The sequence below is a fragment of the Sceloporus occidentalis genome, unplaced genomic scaffold, assembly GCF_023333645.1.
Source record: "Sceloporus occidentalis isolate IW3139 unplaced genomic scaffold, rSceOcc1.0.p SCAF_3, whole genome shotgun sequence".
NCBI classification, from domain to species: domain Eukaryota; kingdom Metazoa; phylum Chordata; class Lepidosauria; order Squamata; family Phrynosomatidae; genus Sceloporus; species Sceloporus occidentalis.
The window spans coordinates 147,101,465-147,121,125 of NW_028316983.1; the positions used below are offsets into that span (position 1 = coordinate 147,101,465).

Below are 19,661 nucleotides of genomic sequence, written 5' to 3' on the forward strand. Positions count from 1 at the left end.
TGCTCAAATTGCATTTAATTTCTTTTAAAATATTTACTATATCCTTCTCTTTCTGACAGTCTTCCATCCAGGTATCTAATCAGGTTTGCACCTGCTTTGCTTCAGCAGTTCTAGGACATCAGGTGCTTCCTGAACATTCGCCGCATGCACACACAGATCTGGGTGCAATTTCCATTGATATGAAGAACTCAAAGTAACTGGTCATGGCATATGAAAAGATGTAGTGCACTGTACACATACAGTACTTTTAAATGACGTAACTTAGACGTATATATTTATTTGCCGATCACCCTCATCTGTTGAAAAAATAGATGATGATGAAGTAATAGTACCTACCATCAGACGTGTCTGTCTGTGGAGTGTTTCCCTCTGATAAATTGAAAGTTCCATTATCAGTCCAAGATACCTCTGATACATCTGTATCTGATACAGACAACTCTTTGGCCACGGCTGTAAGACTAACCTGTAGTTGAAAAACCAAACTGTCAAACATGACATCCTTAGATTCTCAGCTAGATGTGAATACCTACATTGTAAACTTATAAAATATCCCTGTTCATGCTCCTGAAAAGTAATCTTCTGACTACCTATGTGTGTGTCATGTGCCTTCAAGTCACCTGTTGACTTATGGTGAGCACATGAATTTCGTAAGATTTTTTTAAAGCAAGGAACATTCAGAGGCAGTTTTGCCAGTTCATTTCTCTGAAAGATAGCCTACAGCACCTGGTACTTTTGGTGGTCTCCCATCCAAGTACTAACCAGGGCTGACTCTGTTTGGCTCTCAAGATCAGACAACATCTGGTGCTTTTAGGGTAAGCAGGCCCTCTGACTACCTATATAAGGAGCAAAATCAAGATACAATCTCTGAACAGTATAGAAATAATGTTTTAATGTCACATTAGCGTACTTTAACTGTATTATATTCAATAACTATCTTGCTTGCCACGGTATAGTAAAAAAAAATCCTTATTTTTAAGAGGATGGAGAAATAACTAAATTGTAACCATTTCTTAGGAAAGTTAGGATGACAAAAGAAACCCTTCCATAGTTATAGTTTGCTTACAGCTATTAAGGGAAAATTAGGAAAATGTCATGTGGAGGTGGATTTAACTCCCCACCAACATAAGACTATGTTTACTGTATATTCAACTGATTTTCTTCTGCTAATAATGAAGAGTGAATAAATTGATTCATTCATTCCATTTATATTCCAATGCTGCTAAATTAAGCAGTACAGTCGGCCCTTCTTATACACGGATTTGTTTATATACGGATTCAAGCATCCATGGTTTGAAAATGTTCCAAAAAAGTATAAATTTCAAATATCAAACCTTGATTTTCCATTTTTTATAAGGGACACTATTTTGCTATGTCATTATATTTAATGGGACTTGAACATGTACGGATTTTGTTATCCACGGGGCATCTTGGAAACAAACCCCAGCATATAATAAGGGTCCACTGTAAAAATAAATCCAGCGGTCACTATAAATCAGAACTGACTTGAAGGTAGAACAACTGCACTCTTATGTCCAATCTGAATACTTTGTATACTAGAAAACTGCTGTTTAATAAGGGCTTCATGCACTGGCCCCTATACAAAAGGTAAGGAGAAGGAATGACGTGGGTGGTGGCAGCAAGCCATGGGGAGAATGGAAATGGGTTGCTGTGATCCCTCAGCCTTGTATGCTTGACAAAAGTAGGATTTTTGTATCTCAAGGGTGGGGAACTGCATGGGAGATGGGGGCTACATTTGGGGTTTTCGAAGAGCTGGACGGCCATACTCTTTCTGTTTTTTTTATTTAAAGAAAAGGTTATATTAATTATTTTAAAATTTAATTAAATTCATTACAAATATGTGTGTGCATGCTCCTTCAAGTTGCCTGCCAACCTATGGTGACCTCACGCATTTCATAGGATTTTCTTAGACAAGAAATACTATACTCAGGGGTGGTTTTGCCAGTTCCTTCCTCTGAAATATAGCCTATAGCACTTGATATTCATTGGAGGTTTCCCATCCAAGTTGTAACTAGAGGAGAGGAGAAGAACACTGAGACTAGGAATGTGAAAGAGACAGAAGCACCCTTTTGGTAAAGGTGTTAAAAGAAGGATAGAGGTCACAAAGCAGGGGGGGTCAGTAGATATTTTGTGGCTACAGGAAAAAAGTACCAATGGAGAAAGATAAGGCATGGAGGGTGCTGAAAGAAAAAAACAGGAGTGTCTCTGTGGCTGCGGTAAGTCACGTCTTGCATTCAGCAAACTGCAATAGGCAATACTAATACACCTTGGGTTCGGGGGTGTTTGAACCTTTGAAGGGGTCTCCAGAGGCTTTGGGGGCACACCAATGGGTCTGGAGGACTATGTTTGGCCCGTGGGCCACACTTTGCCCAATCCTATCATATCTGATCACCCAGGATGCAAAAAACATATATGAATGGGAAGATTACAGTCTGGTATATCTTTCTTGTGGGAAAGGGACAACAATACCTTAGGTGCATGCAAGATAACATCAGAGCTCTAATTGTACCTGCTTGGTGAGAAGGAAGGCTTGACTTCTATTTTCAGCATCTCCAGCTACTCCAGGATGCAAGCCTATGTACAGTTAACGTGGAGTAAGTGATCTTAGTGAAACATGCTTGCAAGTAAAGTTGGCCCTTGGTATCCACTGTGGTTTGGTTCCAGGATCCCCTGTGGTAATAAAATCTGTAGATGTTCGTCCCATTATATACAATGGTGTAGTAATAAATGGCGTATATAAAATGGGAAAAACAAGGTTTACTTTCCAGGTATTTTTTTTAACATTTTCAAGCTGTGGATGGCTGAATCCGTAGATAACCAATTCATAGATACAAAGGGCCGACTGTAAAGATGAAAAGATTTAGGCTGCAAGAAATGTTTCAGAATTCCAGAGTGTATGTTACAAGAGTATTAAGCAAACTAGAAAGCTATGAAGAAGTGCTTGCGGGGAGGGAGAAGAAAAATAATGTAACAGACAAGATGTTCCTTCATTCTCTAAAGACACAACTGACCTTAGGGCACAGAGCTGATATGTCCAGTTCACTGTCATCTTCTGCCAGCTTTGTTTTTATCATTTCTGGGAAACCAGGTACACTGAATTAGTTTTGTTTGCATACCTTGCTACACAAATCAATTGATTCTCAGCTCTAACTTGCATTGAAATACACACACACACACACATGCACACACAAAGATTCAATGTATTCGCTACTTGTTTAAACAGATATTTCATCCATCCAGTTCTTCATAATACATAGCTACTAAAACCATTCTGAAATTTTATTCCTATACACACTGAGAGAGTTCCTAAGATGGGGGGATGAGTATTTCTTTTTCTTTTACATCAAGTGGATAAACTAACAACTTCAAAATCAGCACAGCTATTCTTTCTACAGGCATTTGTCATGGAAATTACATGGGCTGCTTGCTTACCAGCTCTCTCTTTCAGTTTCTGATGGATATAGTCCCCAATACCAAAGTCCATTTTCGGCAGTAGTGGCTTAATATTGCTATATACCTTCTGTCCAAATTCATTGCACATGAAGAGTGGACATAAAAAGGCACATAGTACTGTAAAGGAAGTGAGACAGCAAGTTATACAACATTTTACAACAGGCAGACAAAACAATATGTTTCAGCAATATCATTTGCAAACATGTATTTAAAATATTCCTTAAAATATGTAAAACAATTTCCATACAAAAACGTATACTGTCAGTGTATATTCAAGTTAGCCATATCTACTAAGTTACATAAAACACTATGTATGTTTAACATATGAGATCCTGAGCAGCAGAGGGATTTAGTAGAGTTGATCTAACAGCAGAGAGATGCAGTGGGAAAGGGAATGTACAGTGAAGCAAAAAATCCTTGTTTCACTCTCCCATCTGCAAGATGAGAATAATACTAATTACTTTACTGAATTGTTACACAATTTATTGGTATATGAAGCATCTTAACACTCTTGACAGTGAAACTGGATGCCTATGTGTTTAAAAGTAAGATGCACCAAGTCAGTGGGATTAAATTTTCTGAGGAGTACACATCAAATTGCATCATGAAATCCTGAGAGGTTTATTTGTACTTTTTTGGATGAAAGAAAAGCTGTTTCTTTTATACTGGAGTACCAGATTTCTGCCCTTAAAGAAAACCTTCAAATTTGTCAGTAACCTATGTACCTAGCAGGTAAGCCACAATTTTTTGTTGATGGGAAGGGAAAATGTAATTTTGTCTCCTTACTGAGGATCTCATTTGCAATTCTGAATGTTGTGAGGAATATGATTGTGCATATTACTATGGAAATCTTGAGACTTCAAAAATCTTAAGAACTGGGGAGAACTTACCTACAAGATAAGAGAGTACAATTCCAGGAACATAACTTCCTAAGATTGTGAAGAATGTGCACACGCTGCAGACTAGGAGGCAAAACTGTTCAAGAAAAGTAGCAATTAAGAGTAAAATTAGATCATTTCTGCCACATCTAATATTTATGCTCAACAGAGCTTCTTATATGTTTGTAAGCAGAAACAACTTCACTCTCAGTATTATTTACATATAGGCATTAGAAGAGCAGTGAAAATGCTTGTTATAGCAAGTAGTGCAATCTGTATCATATAAATTGGACCCATATGGAAGAACAAAAGTTATTTTCTCATTTTTTTTCTTTTCCTTTCCTTATCCTTCCCCCCCCCCCCCCCCAAAAAAAAAAAAAATAAGCCTGTGTGGGTTTGGAAAGGATGTTTGGAGAAAGCTTCTTCTGCAGCTCAAAACTGTCTCCCACTGTCACGGCTTTAACAGGAAAAGTGGGGGATTAGCCTTCTCGCCATCTCCAAATAAAGTATTGCAAGGAGGGGACTAGTAGGGAAGAGGCTCGCTCTTACGCAAATCAAGAGTTATGTCTGGTGGTTCCAAGGAAACTGCTGCTTGGAGAACCCTGAGGAGGACCGTGACACAGCCTGAGAGGATTTGGTGAAGGCCTCTCCAGTGTTTAGGCAGGAAGGGTTTCTTGTGGAAATGGAAACTATGCATTTAGGGCTAACATTGATCTCTGTTTCTTCAGACATTCCTTTGTGACCTGAGAATTTTGTGCATGGTGCAGCCAGTGGTGGTTGGTGGCTCCCATATTAGTGAGACAATGAATCCATTCCAGTATTCTCTAGCTTTAAAAGAGCTGTCCATGGAAATGAACCTCTGAATAGGATAGCTTTATAAAAGTCTGGATGAAAACCTGGAGTGAATTCACTACTCCACTGACATGGGAGCCACCAACTACTTCTAGGTGCAACTCTCAAATTCTCAGCTAAAAGAACTTGGGGAAGAAACAAGGGATTGTTTCAATGCCCTAATTTCCCTTCTGCCCACCCTAACCATCTCTCCTGCTCCCATATCCCACTTGGGCAAAAGATGTGGCCATGCACATATGCACTCTAGTTTAGAAATAATTCTCCTATTCATTATGTAAAAGTCAGCTGAAAAATAAAAGCAAAAGCAACAAACTAATGTGATCCTCACGTTACTTTTGCCCTTGCATCATTCCTAACTGTAGCTTTGCAAGTTGCATAGTGAAGTCAACCCAATTTGCTCTCCCAAGTAGCTATACTGCCATAACCCAAATGGTGCACACTAGCAAAAATTTTTACAACAGAACTCTCAGATGGCATACAGTTGAGGACAATCCAATAGCTCCAGAAATTCCGTCAATCTCAATCTCAATCCCTACACTGCTTGAATGTCACAAGCATTCATAAAACACAAACACATTCTGACCCAAGCAACAGTTTAGATGGCTTTATGTTATTGAGCCAGCTGTTCATAACAGAGTAATGACAACAAATGGTAGTATTTTTACATTCTTCGGAAATTCATATATCATTCCCACTAGACACTGTCACTAAACTTACTATAACTTACTGTAACCGTAAATTGCTCTAGTAATTTCCTTAGATTGCCTTTCTATGCACATGTACCAGAGAGTAAGGTCCACTAAAATTTATTACTGAGTGTCAGGAGTCATGTATCAGACTGTACTGTTAATGGCAGGTTATTGAAATATCCCCAACCGCAAGTGGAATGAGGTATATCCTAGGTCTCATTTTACCTTGCCAGGATTCTGCTCCTTGAAGTGAGACATTTCTTGGAGAAATATGGAGAAACTTATCATCGCTTCTTCTAAACATTGATTCAGCCAGAGCCTGTATTCAGATTTGGAATCAATGACTTCCCAGCTGCAAAAGATAAATAGTTTTGAAAAAGAAATGTACACAATTTATTCTGTGTTCAAACTGTCTAATCTATTTCCAGTTATTCTTCCAAAAAAAAACAAAAAACAGTTCACAACTGTAGCCACTATAAAATTGCAAGCATTCTCTTATCATAAGACTGATAATTTGTTTTCCTTGAGCTCAAATTCATTGCAATTTTTCTGTCACGACTGAGTAGCTCAAGCATTTTGCCACCCAGATTTATGAGCATGTATTGTGGTGTGTGGTGCAGAAAGGTCTGTAAGCTCAGAGACAGTAAGAGGCACTCAGTGAACAAAATAGGCAGACATAAAATGATGGCACACCCATGAATACTTTCACCACTGTTAGGTGTACCGAGATGTCAAAAGGACTTTTCCATGGCTCACCCTTTTCTCTTGATAGGCAAAGAATTCTAGTCCATGTTGGAAAGACAGCTGAATCCTCCAAGCAGGATGTAAAGATTGCTAGGGGCAAGGGAGTAGGCCTAAATGTTGACGGACACAGCAAATACTCATCGTAACAGTCACACCTTCAAGGACAAACAGAAAACACAGGCATGTGGATTGTTCCCTGTCAGCAATCCAATTCTGGTAATTTTTATTTCCACCAGAAGCAAACCTTTTGCAAAAGTAATGTTCTTAAATTGCCCACTAAAGGCAAAGCTACCTCAAAAGACTTTACATAACAACCAGGGTCCCTCTGTTAGCTACTAGGAAAACCCACCACCCCACAACTACTAATGGAAGACTGCAGCTAAATTAAGAGGAATAAGGGAGCATGCGGCAGGGAAGACGGCACCACCATCCTTATCAATCTAAATATGCTGGCATTCCGACCCTGGAAGCACTACACCAGGGTGGGCAAGTGTGAGAGTGAGGGGGCCACATTAGCTCTACAGGAGACCCTGGAGGTCCACACCTTCCCAACTGCACCACCCTTGAAAAAAAATTCCCCCAAACATCCTATGGGGATGTGAGGGGCATTTTCACTACGCTTTTGGCCCTCTAGGCCTGGAGAGGTCTTTTTTAACAACAGGAATTGATCAGATTTAAAAATAGGCCTTTACTGCTCCATCTCCACAAAAAAAAAAGTCTGCCCCCCTCAAAAACAGTGAAAATGCTTCCATGCCCCTGGATGACAAAACAAATTTTTGATGATTCCTGTGTTGTACATTTTGCCCACTGCTGCACAACAGCATTGACCTGCTGCTGCTGCTATGTGCCTTCAAGCCGTTTCTGACTCTAAGGTGACCCTGTCATTGGGTTTTCTTGGCAAGTTTCTTCAGATGCGGTTTGGCATTGCCATCCTCTGAGGCTGAGACTGTATCACTTGCCTAAGGTCACCCAGTGGGTTTTCATGGCCAAGCCAGGATTCAAACTCTGGTTTCCAGAGTCCTAGTTCAACACTCAAACCACTACTCAAGATTGGTCTTCCATCATCTCCTTGCTCACACTTCCTAACAGGGTGAGAAACTAACTGTTAGAAAATACACATAGGCAGGCAAGAGGATCACATCTGCTTGACCTGTCACAGGCTGCCTTGCACCCATACTACAAAACAGGCACTCATGAATGGATGCCCATGGATGCCTCAGGGTTCAAGAGCTGAGGGTTATCAATATTGGATAAGCCAAAACCGTACATCACTGGATTGATGTGCTTTCAGTTTTAAAGTCAGGAAGGATACAAATTTGTTGATGGCATTTTGCAGAAGTTATTGACCTCACACAAATGCTGATTTCCCCTTTGAATGAGGGGGAAGAGAGTGACCTGAAGGTGAAATAGCCTCAGTACACCATGCACTGTCCTTGGATCCCTGCCTAAGGACACAGGTACCAGTTCAGAGCTTGGGACAGTTACCTTTTGGACTGCAATTCCAAGAGCCCCCCAGCCAGCATAGCCATGGGCCACACTAGCTGGGGGATTTGGGCAGTTTTTGTCTTTAAAAAAACCCAAACTCTTCCAAGCTCTATGCCAGTTACACAATCCTGTTGCCTCATCTCATGTTGGCTGTGTCTATTTTGCCCTTCACATTCTCAACATGCTTCTTCTGGGATAATCCTGTCCCAGTTTCAAAGAACATTCTTGCCCATAGTGACAGAACTATTTAGCAAATGGAGCCAACGAGAATGCTTGATTCGAAGCTTTGGACTTTATTCTCCAGTGAAAGAGCTGCCTAAGATAGAGACAGGGAGGCACTCACTCGAGCCGTCTCCTAGCAGTTAAGACAAACAGATGTCACAGCCCATCACAGTCCTCAAATGCTGGCCAGGAGATTCAGTTCCATCAGGTTCTCTGAAAATGACTAATGGTCTCATGCTGTCCAGTTGTAACCAGACATGTGTTATGGGCAAAATACACCACTGAGTTTTTCTTAGAAAGGTCAATAACATCTCATATTACTGACCTAAAAAAGAAAGAAAGAAAGAAAGAAAGAAAGAAAGAAAGAAAGAAAGCCCAAAACACCATCCTAATTCTTGCTGGAATCTTCTAGTCATGTAACAGGTTTGGATGTATATGGACACATCAGCTTTGCTCCCAATTAAAATGAAGCAATGGCATGATGTGGTAAATAAGGGATTATAACAAAATGTGAGCAATTACACAGCTTCCAGGATTCCCAGCACCTCTAAGTAATAGACTTGCAATAGGGAAATGAATGATAATGACCTAATGTAACTTTGAATGCTGTTTGTTCTAAAGGTAATAGAGTACATGGTTCCACATTCCACCCCCACACTCCCTATTTCCAAACCCTACATTTGCTGGAGAACTATATTTTAACATTGAGAAAAAGCTGTTTTCTCTCATGAACTGATGGTTGTTTTTTTTAAACCCAAGCTGAACACAGAAAAGGAAGGAAATGTTTGTTTGGGACTGAATCTAAAGCAGTTTTTATTAAGGCATTAGTTTGAAGCTGCAGCATAATAAGGGGATGGAGGAAAGCTCTATTTCTACTAGTTCTGTTAGGAACAAATATAAAGGCTCCTTCATAAAGATGCTGGGAAACCAAAACAGAAACTTCCTGTGGCGGAAGTGCTGATTGACTTTGGTGAATTTTCCTTGTACTAGTGATCCAAGAATCATTCACAGACTGACTTTCCCACTTGCTCACCCCACACAGAATTCTCATTCACATACCACATATCCCTTAACAGTACTCCACAGTTTAAGAAAAAGGGAATATGAAAAAAAGATCATAAATAAGACAAGAGACTGAGCACTGTCCCGCTTTATTTAAAAGACTACAAACATTAAAACAGGAACTTGCGGTAATTCAATGTCTACAGGTGACAATATCTGATGATCCACGAGCTTCTCTTTGGTTCCACTGAAGCTTTCACCTATTGCTAGGACATGCCACACTTTTCCTTCATTTTCCTTTGCATATCAGTTGCATATCATATACATACAGTTAAATGTGAAGAGTACAAGGATACCAGAAAGCTGGCCCGCCCGAACAAGAGCACACATACAAATATATTGCTGTTGTGTGATTTCAAGTCATTTCCAAGTTATGGTGACCTTAAGGTGAACCTATCATGGGATTCTGTCAGCAAGATTTGCTCAGAGGGTGTTTGCCTTTGACCTTCTCTGAAGCTGAGAGAATGTGACTTGCCTAAGTCATTCAATAATTTCTGTAGCTGAGCCAGGTTTCAAACCCTGGTCTCCAGAGTCTTAGTCCAATGCTTAAACAAATACACCACGCTGGCTTTCATATGTACAGTGCACTGAAAAAAGAGACTGAATCTGGAGTTGTGAAGACCCATGAAAAGAAGTATTTGGCTGATGAACTGGCAATAGTGCAGGATGAGAAAACAAAGATATATCAGATAGCAATTCAATGAAAAAGGAAATAAGGAGGATTCAAATTTATTCCATAACTGAAGGGAAACATGTATGTAGCCTATCGGAAATGCAAAGGACACTGGCTCTTGTATCTGATCAAAGTGGTTGATGATAGGGAGAGTTGGAGGTCTGCCATTTGTAGGGTTGCCATAAGTTGAAGTTGACTTGACAACAGTTAAGAACAACAATGACAGATATCAGAATCAGCTATAAAATATGTTGCACATAATGTGAGAAACACTACTCCAGGTTTTAATGCCAGAAGCTGCTACTGTTTCACACAATGTCTCTTTTTGGGGGATTATACACTATAGGGTGCAGAATATTTATTTCAGATATCTGAAAAGGAAGAAGGAACTGCCTCTTATTTTTCTGCTTAATAACACTCACACCTGTGCATTCAGTACCTTCAGAATAAAATACTGTTCAGCAGTTTGGAGCCACATTTATTTTAATAGAAGCTGAAGTGGCAGCCTTCACAGACATGCATACATTTAGGCAAAAAGGACACTAAAAACCTAGTTTAGGAATGAATTACAGATTCAACCTAAGGAAAGGGACACTATCATCTTTCTCCAATGCTAATTAGTAAAACTACAAATTAAAGACAAATGCATGGGAGCCCTTCTGTACAGAAATAAAGATTTTGATTTTGTACACTGATTTCTGTAGCGGAAGTAGGCACAGTCAGAGAACATTAGCTAAGCAGTTTGGAGGACTGAACACACACTGCTTAATGCAATTGTAACACTTTGATGAACTGACTGATCAGCTATGGGTCAAATACTTTAAAAAGCATTATTTTATAAGAATGACAAAAAATAAGAATGATGATAGGATTACAGCCAGCCTCCTACCTTACTTGCTTCCTTTCTCCTTCTCTCCCTCTTTTTAAAACTTTTTATGGCAACTTCCATATGTCACACAACCAAAGGAAGAATTTGCAGTGAGTTTCTATGGACTTCCTCTACATAAATACTTCTCTACTAAAACATATGCCAACAAGTTTTTTTCCATTCTTTAAATCCTTAGTTTATGTTAAATTTAATCTAGAGATGTCAGTCATTTCTAAATTAGTACTGTATTTTCTGACAATTCTAGAATCTTTCTTGCTTGCTTGCTTTCCAAAAGCTATAAAGCAATCTTATCTTTCCTATAGGAATGGGAATACCAAAGGTTCTATGTTATGTGAAATGTCTGTACTTCTCCGTTTCCCGCCTCATACCTCTGAGACCACACTAGCAACATCAACTTTTAACATGTGCGTATTTTTGAAGAAGCTGAAACTCGGTGATTAAAAATGAATTTGGTATTTGCACATGTAGGTTACCAAAATTTGAATAATGCAGGGCCTGTATGGTAGACTATGGGCTCAGGTGTAATCACTGTCCTAAAGGCTGTTGCTACTGGCAGACGGTAACCTACTTGTCAGACTGCTTCTTCAGGAACCAGAATGCAAGCCATGCTCATTGTTTAATATTAGTCATGCAAACATACTCTTATGCATTACTACTGCAGAGCCAGTTATCAATGGCGGGTTACAGACGGGCAGGGGAAGACGTCTTGAAGGTGTCTTCCCCTGAATACGGAGCCTCCAGACCGCCCGCCCCGGGGGCGTGGCTAAGGTGTATGGGGCTTCCACACTGGGGGTAGTGAAGACGCCTCACCTGGGGCCGTTTCTTACCCGCAGCTTCCATACCGCCGCCTCGCAGGATGCTGCAAAGAGAGAGGCAGCTTCTGCATGGGCGGCCAAAAACGGGGCTTTTTTTTCTTTTGCCGGCTGGCGGATGCGCAGCTGCGCAGCTGCGGCGGTCAGCACCAGCAGCAGAAAGCCTATGTGCACATTTAAAGCGCCCAGGCCCCTTTAAACTTTTTCCCTCGCCCTGCCCAAGAACAATGGTGGTCTCCTGCCAGCTGGTGATCAGCTGGTGTTGGCATCCTTGTCCGCTTGCACGTTGCCAGTCTCACCGGCATCATGGATGACTCCTCTCCTTTGGTCCCTGTGCTCTTGCTGAATCTGCAATGCACAGCCACAGCTGTCGCCGCTGCCACCGCTGCCACCGCTGTCCCCCTGCCATCCCCCATCACCTCCCTTGTACATATGTAAATATTTAAAGTTTTAGCGTTTTTTTATTGTTAGGTGAAAATGGCGCAGGAATGTGTGTAGGGGTTCACTTTAAATTCCAAACTTTCCACAATTCTAGCAGCACATGCGTACATGTTGCTCTAGGGTTAGGGTTACGAGCATTAAAATAGAGTGCAGCTGTGCTGCAGCTTCCACATCTGCATGGCATCTGACACTCTAATTAGAGCCTCGGTGCAAACTGTGCATGTTCCAGGACCCCGACTCATTATGCGACGCAGCAGACATGGAGCTTTTAAATGGGCAACTTAAATTAGCGGCCTAACAATTCTGGCGTACCGGTGCAGCAGCTTATAGACGGAGATGCGCAGTTGCGCAGTATATAGAAAAGAAGCGGGGAAAAGCAGCACCTTTTTAATGCCGCTTCTTCCCGCTTGGGGCGTGCGGGCGGCGTGTTCATGGCGGCATTCAGGTAAGGGCCGTCTGAAGGCTATACCTTCATGACGTCATGAACACACCCCTTTTTGCCCGTCTGTATCCCGCCAATCTGTACTCAGTTTAAAACAAAACAAAACAGTAACTTTTCTGTCAAGCATGGTCTGCTATTTCTTTGCTTGTCTTTTCTGCAATGTTTGGTTTTTCACAATTAGAATCATGATACCTAGATTATTTAAGAATCAAACAGAGGACTTCAACTGCCATGTCACTGGCATCCTTAATTCGATCCATAGGGAGAGGTCAGTAAGAAATAACAATAACAACCACCACCACAATTTCCCATTGTTTGTGATGGGAAAGCTTTTAAAGCCCCACTCAAATATATTATTATTATTATTATCATCATTATTATTAAGCTTTATTTATATATGGTTGAATGAACTTCACCAGGCACTTGAACAGGCAGGGGAGGGATAGAAGATCATAGGTGCCAAAAGGTCACCAAAGATTCACCAAACTATCCAATATTACCCTTTCTTTTATTGCAGATTAATCCAAACAATCAAGATTATGATGATTCCTCAAGCAGAGAGTGCAGAAGCAAAATAAAGACAGAAAGGGGGAGTAAAGGGAATTAAGAGAAGAATTTAAAAATGTGAGTAGGAAGTGGTAGTAAGGTGAGAGGAGGCTAGGAAGACAAGAGTGCAGAAGCATTTTGAGTTTCAGACAACAATTTCCATCCAGCTGCTAGTGAAGAAACAAAGATACACAGGAGTGGAGATTTCTGGCATATCCCTAGGCATACAGATGAGCCATCAAAAATAGCAATTGCTAACTACTGACCAAGGTGCTTAGTTTGAGGATGTGCCATTTGATCACTCCACTTAAACATTCACTTCCATGCAGGCAAACTGAAATGCCATGTGGCATATTCATCAAATACAGTCAACCAGGTTAATTATTCCATTTTTACTTGGCATTCTGCCATCCCTATATATGACTAATGACAATAATATCTCCTGCCACCTGCAGCTACCCACAGACTAACCATTTAAAAATGTGCCCCAATGTTATGTTGATAGGACTGTGGACACGTCACACCACTATTAGGGAAAACGGGTCTGACATTTTTCGTAACTTGGGGGAGATCTGGAAGGGAGCACCCATGGATACTAAAGTCCAACTGTACAATTTTAAAAGACAACAACAAGAGTAAGATGAAAACTCCTCCAAACAGGTGATAAATTGAATTAAAATAGAACAAGTGAGGCAAACTAGGAAAAGGAAAGCAAAACAAATCAATGAAGCAAGCAATAAACAAATATTAATATGCCAGATAAAACAATATTAAAGGGGGGGGGGGAATGCCAGAGCTCTTTGGAACACACCCTACTGCACTGTCACCATTATGCTCCCATCCACAACGTAAGAATGGTCACATTTTATATTCATGTGGATCACTCCACTGGGACCTGATCTGACCTATCAGCTGAACATGAGTCTGAGAGAGACCACAGATGCCTTTGAAAAGCTGCTTGAATATTATAGGGTTTTATTCATTTTGTTAGGTGGTTTTTGTTAGGAACACCAAAAAATTGTCTTATGTTAAATGAAGCCATTGATCCACTGATCTCAGGGTGTAGCTGCACTGCAGAATTAAAACAGCTTGACACAATTTTAATGGCTATATTTCTATCTTATGGAATCCTGGGATCTGTAGTTTGGTGAGTCAGCAGAGAGGCTGAATATCTCACCAAACTACAAATCCCAGGATTCTACAGGATAGTCATGACAGTTAAAGTGGTGGCTAACTACTTTAATTCTAGTGTGGCTACATCCCTAATGGCCTGCTGCCCCCTTAAGCGTAGCAATTAAGAATCCAGTTCTGTTTTACAAACATTATTCCTCCTTCCAGTGATACCATATGCCACTCTCTAGCTACCTGGGAATTTGATTCAGGGATGGCACAATGAATAAAACCATCTCAACTGACTTAAAGGTTGTGACAAATCAAAGGACTCTGTGATGCAACACTGCTGCTGCTTTTGTGTCATTTGCTCCCTCCAAACTAGTTTTTATGAAGAAAGGGTCCACCTTTCTGCAGCAAGTGAAGCTTCCAGGCCATCATAAGAAATGTCACAAAAGATGATATTGTGATCTAGAGACCCCAAAGACTTGAATAATAATCACTGGGTTCTTATCACTGTAAGAACAATGGATTTTTCTCAAGATGGTGCCTGCAAAAGAGCTCATACGATCCAACCAGGTGTGGGCATGATTGGGATCTGTAAGGCATTATACCAATCCCAGCATCATCTCCCCCAATGAATTTGGAAGTGACCAGAAAGACATTTCCCAATGGAGATGAGTGGTTTAAAAACCTTGCTAGAACAAGGTGTGGCAAGTATCCACATCTTGCACTGGAGGAGAAACTGTTATTTTTAAGCGAATATAAAGGGGGCATGAAGGATCTGGGAGGAACCCAGAGGCTAGAGAACTGACCTTGTGGATCATAAGCAGCCAAAGGGCTAGATGACTGCCACCCCTGGTTAATGAACAAATAGTTTTGTGTGGAGAGGAAGCACCACAAACAGCTGAGCATATTCTTCTGCGCTGTGTTGTGAATAAAGATTGCAGAGAACAGTTAATCTCTCCTCTGATAACATCCTTTTCTGGAAACTCTTTTGCAGGTTTCTTACTGCCTTAGAGATTCATCACCCTTTTATTCTGAAAGAGTGTCACTTTTTCTCAATTTTAGCACACATTAGGAGATGGAAAAAATAAAGATCCCAATTTTATTAAGCATACAATGGTATAAATGGTCTAATTTTTCTTGCTGAGTGTTCCTTTTAAACTTTTGTGGCATATTTCTCAGTCTCAGACTGCAATAAACCACATTGCTGCTTTTGTTGCACTGGTAGATTTCTGCTTGCAGTTGTTCTCCAAGACTTTCTGACTTCTAACACTTTAAAAATCACTATAATTTCACCTGTGAAATGGGAATACTAACTGGCTGTTTCAGAGATTACTTGTGTATCTTATTATTTGTAAATATGGTATCTGGCACATGGGATATGGTGGGTAGCTGCCTCCACAGAATAGCCCCCTCCACAAACTTGCACCTAACTCTGAACTGTGTTGTAACAAAACAAGAACAAAAAAGCTCCCAATAGCCCAAAGCCTGCTCCCTTCATGTCTATAAGGCGCTTTACAGACTGCCCAGAAGGGACAGTCTTGCGCCGCTGCCAGTTGCTCTGAAAGGGAGCTGCAGCAGCCAAACCGCACGGCTCCCTCGCGGAGCAAAAAGAAGCCCCAAAATGGTGCTTCTTTCCACGGCGCGGATATGACGCCGCGAGGCGCCAATGGCGCACTCATAGCATCATATGCGCTGCGCGACGTGCAGACGCAGCACGTCCCCTACATAAAGATGGCGGCCCCTGTGTGGAATGGGCACCACCATTTTGTGCACGCTCCGCACATATTAGGGTTAGGGGCATCAGGAAGTGGCACCCCTTTCTAACCCTAGTGCGTGCAGAGCACGTACTTTATGCCTGTGTGTAATGGGCCTATGACTCCTAAAAAAAAAGACTGGCAGGGGTGGCAGGGAAGAAATCATACATTACATCCATTGTGGCATTTCTTACAGAAATGACAAAACCTTGTCAAACACCCATGATGCATGGCAGTCAAGTTACTTTCCCAAAATCAAGGTTATCAAGAGCATATTAGGGGTACTTGATTGGTCAAAGACAATTATTTATTCTTTGTTTCTACACAGAATAAGTTTTCTCAAGGCTGAATTTAGGACTACAAATTACGGAAGAAAAATGGAGATTGCTCTGAGAGTAAGTTGTCTGAAATGTTAATAGTTAAGCTATCAGTAAAACTTTTGTCTTGCTTATCTGGTACTCCTGTCCTCAATATTGTAGACATTTTTACATGTGCATTTACACTATCAGAGCCTGAACTATCTTACCTCCTCTTCCCCTCAACAAAGCTCCCTCTATGTTTTAAATTCTGACAGTAGATCAAAGATCTAAAGAAACAACAGAAGCCTAAACTATAAGGATGATAAATCTCTACAGCTGTTTCAAATGCAGCCTCAGTATGTACTTTGTTGCTTTACTCTTCCATGTGTATAGTCTCTAATCAGATGCAGCTTGCAATCAAACCTGTTTTCCATCTTAATGCTGTTTTATAATTTAAAATGATAAATTTCATTAAAAAAACAAGCTGTATATAATTTGAATCTTGACAGTTTCTGAGCGAGTATTCAATTAAAATTTATTTAATATTCAGTCTGGCAGTATTTATCCGTTCCATTAAAAACATGATAAAAAAAACAGAAGCAAAAATTTATTTCTCTTTAAGTCCAAATGGTCAATGATTCAAATTTATTTTGATATAAACCAAATTAATCAATCTTGTCATGTTCCTAGATTTCGTATCATGAAATACTAGCCTTTTAATGACCAATGTTGTTTCTCTGGGGCTTTTTTAGTTGCAATACATCAGTTCTGATCTCATCTACCAAAAAGGATAGTCCCCTTACACTTTCTAATCTCATCAATGAAAAGATTAAATTTTCTGTAGCTATGCTTATGAGTGTGGTAATGCTGGGAACTTTGCCATCTAGATAAAAATTCATATACATTATTCTTAGCTTTTATTTGTTGAATTTTTTTTCCAGATTACTACTGTATGCAGATGACTAATAGTTGTAAGCAAGTGGAGAATCATAAATGAAGATATTTTACTTCTGAATCCTTAGAAAGGTTCATGCATAGGAGTTGTTTTTCACATGCTCTGGATCATCCCAGAAAATTTCACATTATAGCCTGAGACTTAAGCTCCAACTTGGAAAAAGCATTCCATAGGCATTTCTCACAAGAACACTGTGTCCTTTCTACTAGTAATAAGTTATGCATCTGTCAATAACAGAGTACACTAGAGTTATTTGTGTCTCTGACATTTCAGGTCTCTTATGTTGGCAGCTTCAGTGGAGGGCAAGGGTGGGCAGTGACTTTTTAGAAGTCACAGAACATAATGTCATTATCTTAAGCAATTCTAGTTTCCAATTTCATCTCTCTAAAAACACAGATCTTTACACTGTAATTGTCACCTAGGTCTTTAGACTGAGTTCCACTTAGATACGGAATCAAGTAAATAGTCACAGCTAAAATTTAGCAAATGTCCCTGTAATAAAAATGAAAAATAGCCAAAAAGGAAATGCAGAAAGTTAAGTTACAGTACCTTTCACTTTGTCCAAGGTCCTCGCTTTCTGACATTCCTAAAGATTTTTTTTAAAGCATTAATCCAAGACTCAAGGGTGGTTTGTCAATCTTCCTGAGTTTGAAGAAATCCAGTCTATGACTCCACTTTGCAGGATCCTGCTAAGCCTTTCTGGTACAGGGTATATTTACACACATACCAAGTGCCTGCTTGTCTTGAATGAAGTTCACAAAGTACTGTTTTGATTGGCTAATTCTAGGAATAAACAGGTCACACCTTATTCCAAACACTGTGACAGGCTATGAGGCAGCAAGCACAGTCCAGAAGCCAACACTTCTATGGTCACATGAGAAGGAACCACTAGCCAGCTATTAACCTTGATTTGCTTGACTAGCTTAGAGCTCTCTCTTCTCAGCTCTGACTTCCAGCTCATTGGGTCTATAAAGCAACTAGTGGCAATTTATATTTATCACCCTTCTTTCATTTTGTGTGTGTGTGTGTGCAATGCATGATGCAACTCCAAACCAGTTTGGAGCTAACTTGAGTTTTGCTGGCTGTCTCTCTCTGTCACACTATTGGCAAACAGCTGTTTTCCTTCCCTGTTAGTCTCTTATGATCCAGTGAGGTCGCAAGAGAGGCGTAGTGCACTAGGAAAAAATGAATGGGAGGTTCTACATTTTTTCCAAGTAAAAACGTTTTCCTTCTTGCAACAGCAGCATGTGCGTGTTTCGCCCTGGGTGTTGTCAAAGAAGCTTCTGCTATTTCCTAACATGGTTGTTTATTTCAAAGTGATGAGTGGGCTAATTCAAGATTTGTGTTTCAACAACAGGTGTCTGACATGTGCTTGCCCACCAAATAGGCAAGATATATACTCTTCCCCACAGAAAGTAAGTACAGCATTTCTAAGCATTTCTCAGAAACAACTGGCTAATTGGCAGGTTTGAAACGAGCATCCAACTGAAGAGTAGCTTCTCACAATGCAGCCTCATAGTAATGCAAGTCTTGACAGTAGTATTAGTATTGACTCCTAGTAGGACTTCATTTATCAAGAGCTACTGCCAAAGGTGGATGAGGAAGCATAGGAGGAGATCCATAGTCACTTTGGGTCAGAGGGTGTCATGTTCTTATTTCCTGTCTATTACCTGTGACTGTTTTCAAAGTAAAAACTGACTCTAAGTAATTGTGATGTGGTGTAGTGATTTGAGTATTGTACTAGGGCTCTGGGAGACCAGTGTTCGAATCCACTCACAGCTGTGAAAATCCAGTGGGTGATCTTGAGCAAGACATACTCTCTCAGCCTCAGGGGGAGTCAATGACAAACTCCTCTGAACAAATCTTGGCAAGAAAACTCCATGATAGGGTCACCATAAGAAAGAAATGATTTAAAGGCATACACCACATGTTTATACATAACTATCTTGTTGCTCTGTGCCTTCAAGTCATTTCTAAGGGAAAACTGTAATGAGGTTTTCTTAGCAAGATTTATTCAGAGGAGGTTTGCCATTTCCTTCCCCTGAGGCTGAGAGTGTGTGACTTGCCTAGTGGTTTCATAGCCAAGCAGGGAATCAAACCCAACTTGACAAATAAATTGTTTTTTTTTTAAAAAAGGTCATTGTGATAAAACAACTGCAGTTAAACAAATATTTTTTAAACTGCTTTACACATTCACGGCGAGACTTCTCAGTTTTCTTCATGAACGTGAGTTGCTCCTAAATGTTAGTTCTGCTATGGAAGTGTTCTGCAATATTGCAAATGTTCTGAATTTTTAGGGAGGGGGGGTTAATAGGGGGGATGCTACAA

At 40.3% G+C, this 19,661-nt stretch overlaps 1 protein-coding gene across 3 annotated transcripts in view; it reads right to left on the reverse strand.

Annotated features, from left to right (window-relative positions):
• The window catches only part of LOC149316942 (reticulophagy regulator 1-like), a 57,344-nt gene that overhangs the window by 3,531 nt on the left and 34,152 nt on the right, over window positions 1-19,661 (reverse strand). For 2 of the 3 annotated variants that reach the window (XM_089516574.1, XM_089516572.1), the window contains 5 exons: window positions 6,116-6,242; window positions 4,362-4,446; window positions 3,451-3,588; window positions 3,030-3,094; window positions 337-463 (listed from right to left, as the gene is read on the reverse strand). In XM_089516574.1, the coding sequence (XP_089372700.1) occupies window positions 337-463; window positions 3,030-3,094; window positions 3,451-3,588; window positions 4,362-4,446; window positions 6,116-6,242 (542 nt within the window). Of the gene's footprint in view, window positions 1-336; window positions 464-3,029; window positions 3,095-3,450; window positions 3,589-4,361; window positions 4,447-6,115; window positions 6,243-17,882; window positions 18,403-19,661 lie in introns of those variants that run through there. The other variant, XM_089516573.1, reaches the window with a different exon arrangement.